This window comes from Perca fluviatilis, chromosome 2 (assembly GCF_010015445.1).
Source record: "Perca fluviatilis chromosome 2, GENO_Pfluv_1.0, whole genome shotgun sequence".
Lineage (NCBI taxonomy): Eukaryota > Metazoa > Chordata > Actinopteri > Perciformes > Percidae > Perca > Perca fluviatilis.
In genome coordinates, this window is record NC_053113.1 from 43919955 (window position 1) to 43936356 (window position 16402).

At 40.7% G+C, this 16402-nt stretch overlaps 1 protein-coding gene across 7 annotated transcripts in view; it reads left to right on the plus strand.

The window, feature by feature from the left end:
- The window catches only part of nf1a (neurofibromin 1a), a 393989-nt gene that overhangs the window by 93386 nt on the left and 284201 nt on the right, over nt 1-16402 (plus strand). For all 7 annotated transcript variants that reach the window (XM_039824923.1, XM_039824958.1, XM_039824930.1 and 4 more), the window contains exons 7-9: nt 2522-2597; nt 15894-16051; nt 16142-16315. In XM_039824923.1, coding sequence (XP_039680857.1) covers nt 2522-2597; nt 15894-16051; nt 16142-16315 — 408 coding nt within the window. The remainder of the gene's footprint in view (nt 1-2521; nt 2598-15893; nt 16052-16141; nt 16316-16402) is intronic.

A 16402-nucleotide genomic window follows, 5' to 3' on the forward strand; every position in this document is an offset into this window, starting at 1 on the left:
AGTTGTTCTAGAGATGTGTCTGCTGCTAGAACTCTGTGTGGCATTCATCTGGTCTCTAATCTGAGCTGCTGTTAACTTGCGATTTCTGAGGCTGGTGACTCGGATGAACTTATCCTCAGCAGCAGAGATGACTCTTGGTCTTCATTTTCTGGGGCGGTCCTCATGTGAGCCAGTTTCGTTTTAGCGCTTGATGGTTTTTGCGACTGCACTTCAAAAGTTGACACATTCAAAGTTTTCGCAATTTTCCAGACTGACTGAAATTCATTTGTTAAAGTAATGATGTCCACTCGTTTCTCTTTACTTAGCTGATTGGTTCTTGCCATAATATGAATTCTAACAGTTGTCCAATAGGGCTGTCGGCTGTGTATCAACCTGACTTCTGCACAACACAACTGAGGGTCCCAACCCCATTAATAAGGGAAAAAATTCCACTAATTAACTCTGACAAGGCACACCTGTGACGTGAAAACCATTTCAGGTGACTACCTCATGAAGCTCATTGAGAGAACACCAAGGGTTTGCAGCACTATCAACAAAGCTAAGGGTGGCTACTTTGAGGAATCTAAAATATAAGACATGTTTTCAGTTATTTCACACTTTTTTGTTAAGTACATATTTCCACATGTGTTCATTCATAGTTTTGATGCCTTCAGTGAGAATCTGCAATGTAAATAGTCATGAAAATAAAGGAAACTCTTTGAATGAGAAGGTGTGTCCAAACTTTTGGCCTGTACTGTATTTCAGTTTGCTTTAATTAGCTCCACACAACCAGAAGTTGGCCATTTTGAATTTTATGGGTTCTTCATATGTACATTTTTCCAAATTTGTGCCAGAGTGTTCATCACATTTGCCTTATTCATGAAATCACGGCGGTGCTTAATGAGCCACCCATCTGGCCCGTTATGAGAGTAATGAGAGAGTAGTGGTAATCAACCACCCGAACTGCACTGAGTACATACACAGACTCAGCAACAACTCAGTTTTCTTAACATTATTCATTCATCATTATGACAATATAGGCATGTGCAGAATAGGTATTTAGGAAAAGTCAGTCAGAATCACAATTCTGGTGTTAAATTAAGAAGTTAAATAATTAATTATTAAAAAATAATAAAGTTATTACATTATGACATCCACATAGTCTGGAAATATAAGTATGGAAAAGTATGGAATTTTGAAATGGAAAATGTGTAGGAACCCTGCAAATTGTTTAGGATATTCAACCTTTCAACTTTCTTTCATTTCATTATTTAAATTTGTTTCAAATATTTGACTCCTTTCTCTACTGAAATTGTATAAATGTGATAAAGTATTTTTATTTGAGCTTACATTTAATTACAATTCCTCCTCGCCATTTGCCGGTAACACTCATTGACTTCTTGGTTCCTTAACTTAATATTTTGTTTGTAAGCACTCTAGCGTTTTGGATAATACTGCAGCAAACAACATGTTGATCATAAATGACTTTGTCCATTCTCATAGCTATAAACAAGGCTTGACTCCCTCTTCCTCTTCTTTTACCTGCCGCCATGGCAGAACATTGGCAGCTGAAACACTGGTTGTTTTTGCAACTTCAGTGTAGAGGATTGTGATGTTTATTGCAACTTCAGCAATATCTGCTGCCTTATGTTCGACACACAGTCTGCGTTTGTTTATGTCTGTGGCACAGTAGCCTTTAGTAGTGTTGATAGGATATTACTCGTGACATTAACCAATCAGACATACAGAAAGATAGAAAACCTACCTTAATTAGTCCCTCAAGGGGAAGGTCCATTTTTAACTATGGGTTACAGATGGGCTACAGAGATGTCTGCAGAGCCAAAGTAGTGCATTTTGAAATTAATTTGTTTAATGCGCAATCAGATAAAATGATTCAGATAATTTTCAAAATGCCGAAATCACAGCAGATAATAGTCCAGGCAGAAAATTAGTCGAACCCTATGCCCTATTAGGGTTGGGTACCAAACTGTGTACTTTTTTTGGGTACCTACCAAATTACGTTGGTACTGCAATTCAAAAATGCTTTAAATAAAACATTAAGAGCAGTTTAAAAATAGATAGGAAATATAAACAGGCTAAAATGGAATAAGATACAAATACAAGAATAAAAGTTACAGTGCCGTGTAATAATTTAATAATTATTTTATTTAATAGGTTGTAGGGAGGGGAGAGGGAGGGGTTTTACAAAATTTCACAAAATGTTCTAAGTAAATAGGATAAATAGGTTTGGAATTATTTTTACAACTGAAATTAATTTTTTTTATTACAGAGGGAAAGTACAGAAAAAATGTACCGTTGGGTACCAGAATCAGATTTCAGGTATCAGATACAGTATACAGATACTGGAAAAAATGTGAACGGTACCCAACCCTATTAATAAATACCTCAAATATCTACAATAATTGAGCAGTTAACTCTTGTTAAGAGATATGTGTTAGTGCTGTCAGTTGGTCCAATTCCTAAGTGGATAGTTCAGCTGTGTACAGATTCTTCTTATACTTATGCTGTTCTCTTTCTACAGGCGTTTTGGAACTGGGTGGAGAATTACCCAGATGAGTTCACCATGCTTTACCAGCGACCACAGGCAGATATGGCAGGTATGAATGGATTCAAACCATTCAGTCTAACATGGACTGAATCTTTGCTCATCTCACAATATGCCCATGACTTGATTACATTTGTTTTTCTAAATCGTATAAAAGTTTCACAGATACAAATTGTAAAAAGCAACCAAACCAAGCCAGTCATCAATAATTGAAAATATGCACTTTAAGGCACTAGTTGAAAGAATATTTAACTTTAAGGCCTTAGTCTTTAGACTAAAAACACAGCTAATGTAATTAGGGGTGCAAATATTTCTGTATCTCACGGTTCAATTCGATTATTGTGGTCAGTTTGATTCAAAATCGATTCTGGATTCAAAACAATTACCAAATCAAAATTCAGGATCTACTCCAGTCCTTCGTGCGCTAAAACAGACAGTGTGGCAAGTTAGGGCATTAAGGCAGAGTATAGTGTATATAAAGAGAAAGTCTGGTCCACCTTAATGGTTGGCCCACATTAAAGGGATATTTCACCGCTGGAAAGATGAATATGTATTAAATTGGGTCATTTACAGTGCCTTGCGAAAGTATTCGGCCCCCTTGAACTTTTCGACCTTTTGCCACATTTCAGGCTTCAAACATAAAGATATAAAACTGTAATTTTTTGTGAAGAATCAACAACAAGTGGGACACAATCATGAAGTGGAACGAAATTTATTGGATATTTCAAACCTTTTTAACAAATAAAAAACTGAAATATTTGGCGTGCAAAATTATTCAGCCCCCTTAAGTTAATACTTTGTAGCGCCACCTTTTGCTGCGATTACAGCTGTAAGTCGCTTGTGGTATGTCTCTATCAGTTTTGCACATCGAGAGACTGACATTTTTGCCCATTCCTCCTTGCAAAACAGCTCGAGCTCAGTGAGGTTGGATGGAGAGCGTTTGTGAACAGCAGTTTTCAGTTCTTTCCACAGATTCTCGATTGGATTCAGGTCTGGACTTTGACTTGGCCATTCTAACACCTGGATATGTTTATTTGTGAACCATTCCATTGTAGATTTTGCTTTATGTTTTGGATCATTGTCTTGTTGGAAGACAAATCCTCCGTCCCAGTCTCAGGTCTTTTGCAGACTCCATCAGGTTTTCTTCCAGAATGGTCCTGTATTTGGCTCCATCCATCTTCCCATCAATTTTAACCATCTTCCCTGTCCCTGCTGAAGAAAAGCAGGCCCAAACCATGATGCTGCCACCACCATGTTTGACAGTGGGGATGGTGTGTTCAGGGTGATGAGCTGTGTTGCTTTTTACGCCAAACATAACGTTTTGCATTGTTGCCAAAAAGTTCGATTTTGGTTTCATCTGACCACACGCACTTTCTTCCACATGTTTGGTGTGTCTCCCAGGTGGCTTTTGGCAAACTTTAAACGACACTTTTATGGATATCTTTAAGAAATGGCTTTCTTCTTGCCACTCTTCCATAAAGGCCAGATTTGTGCAGTATATCACGCTTTTGTTGTCCTATGGACAGAGTCTCCCACCTCAGCTGTAGATCTCTGCAGTTCATCCAGAGTGATCATGGGCCTCTTGGCTGCATCTCTGATCAGTCTTCTCATTGTATGAGCTGAAAGTTTAGAGGGACGGCGGGTTCCGTAGTTTTGTAGCGGTCTGATACTCCTTCCATTTCAATATTATCGCTTGCACAGTGCTCCTTGGGATGTTTAAAGCTTGGGAAATCTTTTTGTATCCAAATCCGGCTTTAAACTTCTCCACAACAGTATCTCCGGACCTGCCTGGTGTGTTCCTTGTTCTTCATGATGCTCTCTGCGCTTTACATGGACCTCTGAGACTATCACAGAGCAGGTGCATTTATACGCGGAGACTTGATTACACACAGCTGGATTCTATTTATCATCATTAGTCATTTAGGTCAACATTGGATCATTCAGAGATCCTCACTGAACTTCTGGAGAGAGTTTGCTGCACTGAAAGTAAAGGGGCTGAATAATTTTGCGCCCACTTTTTCAGTTTTTATTTGTTAAAAAAGTTTGAAATAGCCAATGAATTTCGTTCCACTTCATAATTGGGACCCACTTGTTGTTGATTCTTCACAAAAAATTACAGTTTTATAGCTTTATGTTTGAGGCCTGAAATGTGGCAAAAGGTCGAAACATTCAAGGGGGCCGAATACTTTCGCAAGGCACTGTATGTAGTAGAAATATGAAAATTTCCAGAAAATGTATTGTGGATGAAGGACAACAACTCCCAGAATGCACTTGCTTCGCTTCCCTACTAGTCCACTCCCAAGCCACGCCTACCGTTTACAGACATAATTAACAGTAAGACAGTCAAGTCAACTCAAATGTGTTTTATTGTCATTTCAGCCATATACACAAAACATTTCACCGTGGCTCAAATGGCGTTACACATTTAAAATATATAAAACTAGAGATGTTCCGATACCAGTATCTGTATTGGCTTCGATACTGCCTAAAACGCTGGTATCGGGAAGTAGTTTCTTTATGTTCTTTTTCCATTATAACTGGCTGTCAAACTGGATAATAAAAGAAAGTTCTGTGGCATTCATTGTTTGTGTTTGTATTCATGTTTTACAAAGAGTTTAACCTGAGCCAGACAGACAAAAAAGATAGAAATCATATCACATCCATACAGGGATAGTAGTATACAGTTGTTAAAACATAATAAAATATATGACACACTGGTATCGGATCGGTACTCGGTATCGACCGATACGCACTGTAACAGTCACAAACTCCACCAGCGGTTAGCAGTAGTTGGATAAAAGCACCCCATTTCTGCACCAGTCCATGTCCGTGTTAACAAAGCCCACCTCCACACGTCTTACCCGACAGAGCAACTTCTGCTCGGAGGGCTAGCAGGCCTGGTAGTCAGTCAGTCCAACCCCCTATGGGCGGGTTGAAAACATGCGGAACTAACTGTGCAAAAATGCCTCCGATGACGCAAAAATCGTCATTTAGCGTCATCTGAGGCATTTTTCGTGCTTGTTTCCAGACCCACAATACAGAGAAATCTAGTCTCGGGGACGTGAGGGAGGGAAGCACGGACATTCGAAAATACTACCGGGTTTCTACTGATACAAAGCTTAATGCTAATCGGTGAAGTATCCCTTTAAGTGAGTCTGAGCCAAAGTTGGCTAATTCCCTTCACTTTAGTCTGCAGGTGGCAAGCACGACACAGGAACTTGGCTCGAGTCTTGAGGAGTTGCATTTATTCACTGATATTGCACTGCTACGTTCACAATGTTGTTACTCCTAACTTTATAGTCACTGTTACACGTTACACAAACTCTCTCTCTCGCTCTCTCAAAATCCCTGGTGCACTGGCAGATACCCTGTGATTATTACTGTCCATCAGTAGCAATATCTAGGTTCTTATGGAGCTAGACACATCCCCGTAAACGCCCGGAAATCCCCCTAATTTTCGGCAGTTATCGACAATTTACAGGCTGTGAACGTCGCGTTCCTCTGTGCCAAATATTGTTGGAAACGAACCATGACGTATGTGGAGAGCTCCCGCGGAGGTGCTAATGGCTCTAATGACTCTAATTAGCATATGAATAGCAGTGACGTGCATCTGGCCAGAAAGTGTCTGGCCTGGCTTGAATTTCCTCACTCAGGATTGGATGAAACCACTACTTTTAAACAAGAAAAATCTCTCGTGATTGGTTGGCAGGTCTGTCAAGGGTTAGACTATTGGTCAACCTGGGCCGTTATTATTATAATAATAATAATAATAATAAAATTATATATTTATATATGTATTATATATATTTATTTCATATATGCTAGGTTGTATATTCATGTTATGGTTATCCTAAGGAAAATGATTTGCCAGGAACGTGCTGTTTATTCAAAGATAGAGCTTTATTGACACAAAACACAAATGCAATCAGAAAAAAAACTATGTAAAAAGTATAGTAGAAACACAGCACACACAACAAATATCCCTCGCTCACGAGAAGCAGCACCGTCAACCCCTAAGCCGCGGCCACCTCGGAGCTGTAGGTAACCGGCAGCATTCTGTCTGAATTCGGTCCAGTTTGCAGACGTCTGTGGTGCATTGTCCTGTATTTCGGATCATCAGGTCTATGTGGCGCACTTCCAAATGTTCACCTCACCCGCAGCCAGTACACTCTGTCTTGCTTCCAGCAGCTGTATTTTACAGCTGCTGGAAGCGAGAAAATCAATAAAGACAATCAGTACTGCGCGATGCTTATGGACACAACACATCTATGAATGCACCTGAAAAATATTCACATTGACCAAAAACGGATCTAATCTTACCCTCTTTTCTTCTCGACCGACTCCGAGCTGAACTCTTCACAGCTTCTGGCCGCGATGCCAGATCTGGTTGTTTCTACCTGAAGCTCCTGCGTGCTGTGTCGTAATATGTCTTACAGGCAGCTGGAAAACAATTATATGAGTGGTATGAATGAAAAAAAAAAAAAAAAACATAAGTCACAGTAAAATTAAACATGGAAAGATGAAAAAGTAAAAATTACTACTAATTACACAATGGCGTCATTATCAGCGTCATGTAAATCTGGACTTGCAGACATAACTCCGAGCAAATATAGGTCACGGCCTCTTTATGAGGCGAGGTTAGTCTGTAAAAAAAAAAAAAGTAGTCATGCCACTACGCACAGTGGTTGAGCTCTAGGAGACTGTGAATGAATCATGGAATGCACATTTTACCTTTGTGGCAAAGCCTGGTTGTTGAAATAAATTATTTTGTGTATCTTTTTTACATAACATTGGTCATTGCTAATGACATGCACAGTAATTAATCTAGCATACTTTCATTAAATAAATCAATTCAAGATAAAATTGAAGAGTCTACAATTAGGCTATACTGAGTCTGATCTATTTTAAGAGATTTTCTTAAAATTAAGTTAATACCTTTTAGAAAAATGTCACCTGGGGTAAAACTCCCCCTGCTGATACCCTGATTTGCATTTGTATAGCTCACAGCATTTTCATTTAAAGCCTCCCCTAGAATTAGTGGGAGGGGGGGGGTCATGGGGGGACAACTGCCAAGCAAGGCCCACGTCAATTTTTGACAATTCACGGCAGTTTTCGGTGTTGCTTGTAAATTGCCGTGTGCAGTCGTACACCTGAAGTTCCACGACAATCTACAGTGCCGCATACTGACGAAAATCCCACTTTTCATGCAGTGAGAACAGTGGCAGTAACCTGTGGTATTGGAAATAAAAATTGGCGTTAAAACAACAAATATTGGCATGAAATAAATTTATAAAACACAAACATCAAAAAGTTATAATCTCACTGGTTTTCAGTTTCAACTTTCTGTCATTGTTTTGGCGTAGAGAGGAGGGACTTGAGGGGAGGGACAAAGAGGGCGCGGTTTACGGATAATGTGCATATCATTTGCATACTAGCGAGTGACCGCACCTCCACAGGCATCCTCACAGCATATCTGCAATGTCTTCCACAAGTTCACCTGGAACCTCCAAATCTCAAGTAAGTCTGTTTATCTCTGCCATTTATTTTCACATAGAAGGGGGCTGGTTTAATCTTAACTTTTAATGTAAGCTGTGCTGTTTTGGCAGAGGTTAGCTGAACAAGCGCTAACGCTAGCTAATACCACATCAGCTAGCCCACTTGGGGGTTTAAAGTGATATTAATAGTGCACTGATTGAGTTTTGGTATTTATCTTGTTCCGTGATGTGTCAGTCTTTAAAAGGATTGCCTGCTAGGTCTCTCCAACAGTCTGCATTTATTTTGTACCCACTATATATTTGTACCACGCTAACAGAGGAACCATGACACTTTCTCAGACTTCTCCAGGACCCTGTGCAGCTTAAAAATGTTCAATTAAACCTTTTTTAATTTTTGTTTTGGATATTTATTATGTAAATAAAATGCACACCTAAAGTGTGCATTTTACTGCGGAGTCTTTTAACATTACTTGTCAATTACAGGATATACAAGAGTTTTCTTGGAGGGGCACCATGACAGAGTGACAGAAGAGTTTGCCAGTAGAGAAATTTTGCCATCCATCCAGTGCCCTCTGGGGCCGCAGACTATGACAAAACGTAGGGCAGCCACTAACCCTATGACTCCCTCCAAGGATAATGGCGGATAGCTTTACAAGACTGCACTTGAAGGACAATTCCGGCGCAAAATGAACCTAGGGGTTAATAACGTGTACTGAGTTGAACGTTCTCTGGGACATGTTTTCATGTTAATCAAATGTGTATTTAGCTTTAAACAAGCTACCGCAAACCGGTGGTAGCGGTAGCAGTTGAATCACGAATGCTGTGTTTGAGCTATGTTACTGGTTGCACGGTGTTCGTCGTTCGACTGCTCATGACTTTTTTCAAAGATGGCGCCAGCATGTAAACATGAACGCTCAAGGGGGTAAGCGAGTATCTGCAAAGCGTACCTCCTAGGGAGACATTTTGATGCTAACAAGCCATCATCTGCCGTAAGCATTCCATTGACTGCCATTCATTTTGGCGTCACTTTTAAGTGAGCCCTGGCCAAGAAGGCAGCACATAGAGGATACACTTTAACAGACAACAACTAAGAGACAGACAGGGATGGACAGCAATAGTAAATAAGAAATAAAAATAGAAAATCACATTTTAAAAACAAGCGCAGACATGTTGATGAAAAAATGGTAGGCACCCCTCTGAGGCTGCATAATAATTTACTCTGTCATCACAGAAAATGATCACAGTGGCATGCCATTAATTTTCTAATAAAAGCTGAGTACTGGGGTATTTTCCAGACAAAGATTTTTAGTGTAGCAATAAATGAATGTTTATTTAATTTATAAATTAAGTCAGATGTGAAAAATAGGCTATGCAAAAATTTCGGCACCATTGTGATTTTATTGATTTGAATATCTGTAACCACTGATTAATTGGAACACACAATTGGTTTGGTGAGCTCATTAAGCCTTGAACTTCATAGACCGGTGCATCCAATCATGATAAAAGGTATTTAAGGTGGCATGGAATGGCCATCCCAGTCCCCAGACTTGAATATCATGTGGGATGATTTGAAGCGGACTGCCCATGCTCGGCAACCATCAAACCTAACTGAACTGGAGATGTTTTGTAAGGAGAAATGGTCCAAAATACCTTCATCCAGAACCCAGACACTCATTATAGGCTATAGGAAGCATCTAGAGGCTGTTATTTTTGCAAAAAAATGGATGTTGATTGATTGATTTTTCTGTTGGGGTGCCCAAATTTAGGCACCTGTCTAATTTCGTTTTGATGCATATTTCACATTTTCTGTTAATCCAATAAACGTCCTTTCACTACTGAAATATTATTGTCCATCAGTTATTTGATAGTTCAAAATGAAATTGCTGATCCAAACACCCTATTATCTATAAATGAAAATCATGCAAATTGTCAGGTGTGCCCAAACATTTTCATACGCCTGTATATTTGATTTAGGTAGGACTTGAATTCAGTATGTGAAATGAAAACCTGCAGATTTAGCTGATTTTGCAACTCATTCCATGAAGTTGGAGCACTGTAACTAAAAGCAGTTTTGCCAAACTCTTTTAAACAAGCTTGTTTGTTTTTAGCTTGTTTAGCTTTACAGTTAAAGCTGTACCATTTCAATGAATAACAAATATATTCAAGTAAGAATTTGACTCTATATTGAATAACAAATTACAGTAAATGCAATGATAATGCATATGAGGGTTAATGTCTACTGGCCTATGCAAAAGGGTACAAGTCCCATTTCATGACTTAAAACAGTGTAAGTGTAAAACGCTGTGTAAAAGTGTAAATGGTCAAAATCCAAAGGCTGACGTTGCAGAACTTCCTGAAGCCTTCTCAGGTGTCTCTCCATAAATTGCCTCCCAGTCGAAGGTGCCTGTAATTAGTAAAATCGGATGAGAAATGTAAAAGTTATGCCTTCATCCAGAAATACCACAGAAATACTTGTTTTTGTTTACAGGCAAGTTTATACATTGATGTCCAAGTAAACAACGATATTTTTGACCGATTAAAAGTTAACTAAACCAGCCCGCTTCTATGTGAAAAAAATAAATGGCAGAGATAAACAGACTTACTTGAGATTTGGAAGTTCCAGGTGAACTTGTGGAAGCCATTGCAGATATGGGTAATAACACATCTGTGAGAATTCCTGTGGAGGTGCGGTGTCTTGCCAGTAGCCTATGCAAATTATCCGTAAACTCTTTGTCCCTTCCCTCAAGCCCCTCCTCTCTGTGCCAAAACAGTGACAGGAAGTTGAAACTGAAAACCAGTGACATTGAAAAAAGACACAGATCAAGAAAAAATGTAGATTGACTTTGAAAAACCTATCATAATGCAAAAAAATGTCAGAGTGAAATAAAATGATAGTATTGCGAGATTTTATTTGTGTTTTATATTTCAGTTTAAAGCGCCCATATTATGCTCATTTTCAGGTTCATAACTGTATTTAAGGTTGTACCAGAATAGGTTTACATGGTTTAATTTTTAAAAAACACCATATTTTTGTTGCACTGCACAGCTCTCTCACTGCTGCAGATCCTCTTTTCACCTGGTTTCTGTTTTAGCTACAGAGTGAGACCTCTTTTCTTCTTCTTCTGTACTATCTTTGATTGCACTCGCACATGCGCAGTAGCTCAGATGTAGATCATGTCAGCTAGCTAACTCTAGAGACAGTAAAAGAAAGCCTGTTTCTCCAACTTTGGTCAGTTACAAGGCAGGATTAGCTGGGAGACTTCTAAATGAGGGCGCACATGTAAGTAGTTCTTTTGTAGATTATGGTGAACTTGTGTGTGTTGTAGCAGTGCTTTGCTATTGAGAATGAGGTAGCATGGTAGCGTTAGCATGCTAACGCGAACGCTACAAGCTAACGGTTGTGGTAAGCCAGCTCATTCCGGATTGTGACGTCACAAGCCGGGCCGATTTTGAACAGCTCACCAGGAGACTAAAGGCAGGACACATTCAGAAACCGTATCTCACTCAAAACAGCATGGATGGATTTTTTTCAAAGTTTGTATGTGTGTGGAAGCACCAGAGACACAAAATAACACCCCAAATCCCAGAAAAAGTGTTGGGCACTTTAACATTTTTCAGTGCCAATGTTTTTTGTTTCAATGCCAATTTTTATTTTCAATACCACAGGTTACTGTCACTGTTACTGTCACTCCATAGGTTCTTTGGTAGAGTTTTTCTTCTTTTAAATAGATTTTTGAAAGTTGTGAATCAATTAAGAATCTTAGAATCGGAACCAAAAAGGATTTACTGCCAAGTAACACTTCTAAGAAATTGGCTTTGGTAGATGGTGCATACATAAACACAATAAATACAAAAACAAATATATAGATACATAAACAATAACCCCATTCGCCCTATCCTGGGCGGCCCATTGTTCTTCCCTAAGCTCCTCTACCTGAGGCCTGAGAGCCTGAGGGTTCTGCGCAGTACCTAGCTGTTCCTAGGACTGCGCTCTTCTGGACAGAGATCTCAGATGTTGTTCCTGGAATTTGCTGAGAGTGCTCCGATTTCGACTGGAACCACTGTTGCCTTCACTTGCCACATCTTGAAGTCGTCATTGTGGATTGCTACATCTATTACAACTCTCCTCCTGCTGTTTGTCGACCACCACGATGTCCAGTATGTTAGCCATCACCATTTTATCAGTCTAGATCTGGAAGTCCCACAGGGTCTTTGTTATTCTCTGCCACCTTTGGAGTTGCCTCCCACTTTGACCTTGGGACTTCCAGTCCATACTCGGCACAGATGTTTCTGTACACTATGCTAGCCACTTGGTTATGGAGTTCCGTGTATGCTGTACCTGCCTGCCTACACCCTTTCTCAGGGTCATCTTTAAAGAACGGACTGACATGTCTGATCGTCAGTTACATGATCGGCCACCCCAGCGAAAGTTGAATCTGTCTCAACTTTTGACAGCAGGCAGCTGCGCAACCTAAACGCACTACCCCCATTGAAAACGAACAGAAAGACCTGCGTTTTTGCCGTACCGTCTGAGGACCCACCCAGTTTGTGAATGCACGCTTCTCCTCCATGTTGCAGAGAGGACGTGGCGGAGTGACTTGACTACACACATGGTAAGGGAAAAGTATTAATAGGATTAAAAAAACGAAATAACTGACATGGGAAAATTACGTCAGTTAAACGTAAAGGTTCTGAATTTAAATTCTTCAATCATCAATCTTCTTGACATACTCCTGGATCGTTGTTGTTTCATCCTGGATAGTGGCTTTGATAGTGGCTTCTATCTCTTCCTTTGGCCAGGTTATTATACCTGCTGGGTATCTAATGACCGGCATTGCATATGTGATGATTGTTGATGTCTTAAAGTTCCAAGCATTCCAGTATCCATGAGTCATAGGCTTTCTTAGTCATGTGCCTACTTATCTTAGCTGCAATGATGCCTAACAGGAGCTTCCATGTTGTGCAGAGGTAGGTAATTGGCTGGTAAATGGAAGAAATTTGCTCTTCCTTTCCTTCATGATCAGGACTGTCCGGCCTTGGGCTAACCACTCTGGGTGGGTCCCATCTCTCAGCAGCTGCTGTCATGTGTTCATAAAGTGCACCCAGTAGGTGTGGATCATATCAGGCCCTGGTGCTGTCCAGCTCTTTATTTGAGACACTTGTTCTTGGATGTCTGTTATTGTCATCACAATGGGTCTTGTTCTGGGAGGTTGCTGGGGTCTGCTCTTAGATCCACTAGCCACTAGGCATTGGTGTTATGTGTTGCCTCCTTCCCCTTTTATGCTTTTCCAGTATTGTTCAATATTACTGTTCTTGTATTGCTGCTACCTTGCCACTGGGACTACACTTGGTGGTTCAGTGGACAACATCCTGTTTATTCTCCTGGCTTCTGATTCTGTAGTGTACCTCTCTTCAGGTGGGTAGCCAGAGCTATGAGCCTTTGTTCAGCATTCTCCAGTGCCTCTGGTACGGACAGTTGGTGTACTTCCTAGGTACCTCTTTCTTTATCACACCTTTCTGTAGCTCTGATAGCGGACTGACTTTCCTTCGTGTTGCTTTGATCTTAGCTTCTAGCCACCTTCTCCTCCTCAGGTTTTGAGGTTAATATGTTACTATTGAATATACGTTGTTCATAGGAGCCCCCATACAATTCAGAAGAGTTTAGTTTCTTGCCTATTCATCATTTTTGTTATTTTAAGATGCATGTAATTACAGTAAGACTGTCTAGCGGTTTGTAAGTCAGTTGCACTCCTCGCCACTAGGCGGCGACATTGACCAGTAAATGGCAGAATGAACACTAGGGGCAGAACTAGCGTGAGTTTTACTTAGTTTTGCAAAAGCGTCTGGTAACGTCGGCAGCCATTAGGCTTGTGGAAACTACAGTGCAACTTATATTGTCTTTCTTCTGTTAATTACAGGTAAATAACAGTATGAATCAAAACATGATAATATGTAGTGTTGTTAACTTAGCAAATAGCCTTCTTGACGTGTGTTGTCATAGTTTAAAATGTTAGCATCACAAATGTTAGCACTAATGTTAGCTAGCTGGTTAACCTGTGGTAAGAGAATGCAGGCGTAACAAGCTCGCTGACCGCGCTTTCACTCGCATACACCGGGCATTTAGCTAGCAGGAAGAGGGGAGTTGGACGCCCTGGAGCTCTGTCAGAGCAGCGGCGTTTCGTAGTTCATTTGCCCAAAACGGTGACTTTGCGCGGGTATGAAGTGCCGTGGGCTGCCAGCTGTAACGGAGCTCACAGCAGGCCGGGGTCTGTGAAGGAAGGCAGGCCGGGCGGCGAGGCAGCAACACCGGCCTCTGAAGTCCGACACACAGTCGGACAAAATTTGCAATTAGACATAAATTTTCGTAAAACGGCCCATATTTGATCTACATAGTTGATTTCTCGTATAAAAAAAGTCTCAGAAGTGAATTTAATGGTAAAATAGCATATGAACAATGTATACAATTTCTGAGATCTGCACAACCTAGATTCAGAAGACTAAAGCCTGGTTCAGACGGCAGGATAATTAGGCCGATTTTAGCCCCGATTCACCCCTCCCGACAATCTTAAGGATGCTCCGATTATCGTAAAATAATCTGATCAGATATTCCTGCCGTGTGTGGTGTGTTAAGACTACTCTCGTCTGCTCAGAAGGACGTCGGGACCGCTCCGATCTCAATCGGGGATATCCAATATGTTGGATTTTTTTGGCCCGATTTCTCCTCGTGTGTGGTGTCCCCCGGGGACAAATGAGCCTGTGGACTGTGGCATACAATAAAGTCGATGGGCATAACTGCATCCACAACTGCAGTCCACCAGAGTACATGGAAACGAATATATGAACGTGTATTTCAACAGTAATTAATCTGTGTAGTACGTAACGACATTTCTATGAGAAAAAACAACAACTCACCTCCATATCATGATGTAGCTGAGTATAGTCCATGCTCGCGTTGTCTCCACTTTGACCATCGCCTTTTCTTTTGAAAACGTTTTTTTTGTTAAAACAAACTACAAACTATCGCCACTGCATCCGCCATGATTGTTTACTCTGAAGTCGCGTTTGATCTCGAGGGATTTTGCGAGATTTCCCGTCTGACCTGGGAATGCTCGGCAGTCAAATCGGTTCGTGTGTGATGTGTTGATTTTGCCGTGTGCTGCGCACCACACACTGTACGACCAAAACTGTTAGACCCGTGATTTTTTATCGCTGTGTGTGGGGTCTCTCAGGATTGGAAAATCGGCAGACAATTTTAAAATCGTCCCCTGTGAACCAGGCTTTACTGATCTCAGGTCAGTTGTGTAGCCTATGCAAATGTTGGGGCGTGACAAACACGGACTAGAGCCAAATGAGGAGGAGCCGCAATAGTTGACGTCAACTATGGGGCTCGTTGAGATTCGCCCGTTTTCAGAGGCAGTTTCAAATTTCAAAGATTTGCAGAGAAAAGAGGTGTCAATGGGATTTAGAGGTTCTATGTATGTCCTAGTTTCCCACTAAACTGTCATTATTCAACTATGACAAGGTAAAATCAGTTTTACATTCTATCACCCCTTTAACAATCAAGTAAAAATAACACAGACATTCAGAAACACAATACTTGAACTATATATGATTAAGGGACATTATTTGAACAGTAAGATTATTTCTTAATATCTATATAATACCTATCGGACCCCCTGCCAGCCAGGGCGGGCTGCAGTAAACACTGGGCAGTATAATCCAAAACACTGATTGTCAGCTGTACAGGTTTCTTAAACACAGTTTTTCAGTTGTGGCAATGATTCTTTGGATGTTCCACAGGATAGCTTTTGAATGTGAAGTTGTTAACTGTGTGTGTGTTGGTCTGTGTTCAGAAGCTGCAGAGAAGTTGTTTGACCTGGTGGACAGCTTTGCGGAGAGTGCTAAGAGGAAGGCAGCTGTGTGGCCTCTGCAAATCATCCTCCTCATCCTCTGTCCAGAGATCACACACACCATCTCCAAAGACACCGTGGAAGACAGCAAGGCCAACAAGGTGGGAGGAAAGAACACACACAGAGACACACACAGAGCAGATACTGACTCCAGCACTCACACAGACTTTCCTTTGCTGTTGTGTTTGCAGAAACTGTTTCTGGACAGTTTGCGGAAAGCTTTAGCAGGCCAGGGTGGCAGCAAGCAGCTGATGGAGAGTGCTGCTATTGCCTGCGTCAAACTGTGTAAAGCCTCCACATACATCAATTGGGAGGATCACTCAACCATTTTCCTCCTGGTCCAGTCCATCGTCATGGATCTCAAGGTCTGAGCAGTTACTGAATAATTTTCTCTTTTCATGTAGTTTTGTTTTAAGTTTTCCTTCTTTGTATCCATTTTGGTCAAAGCAGCT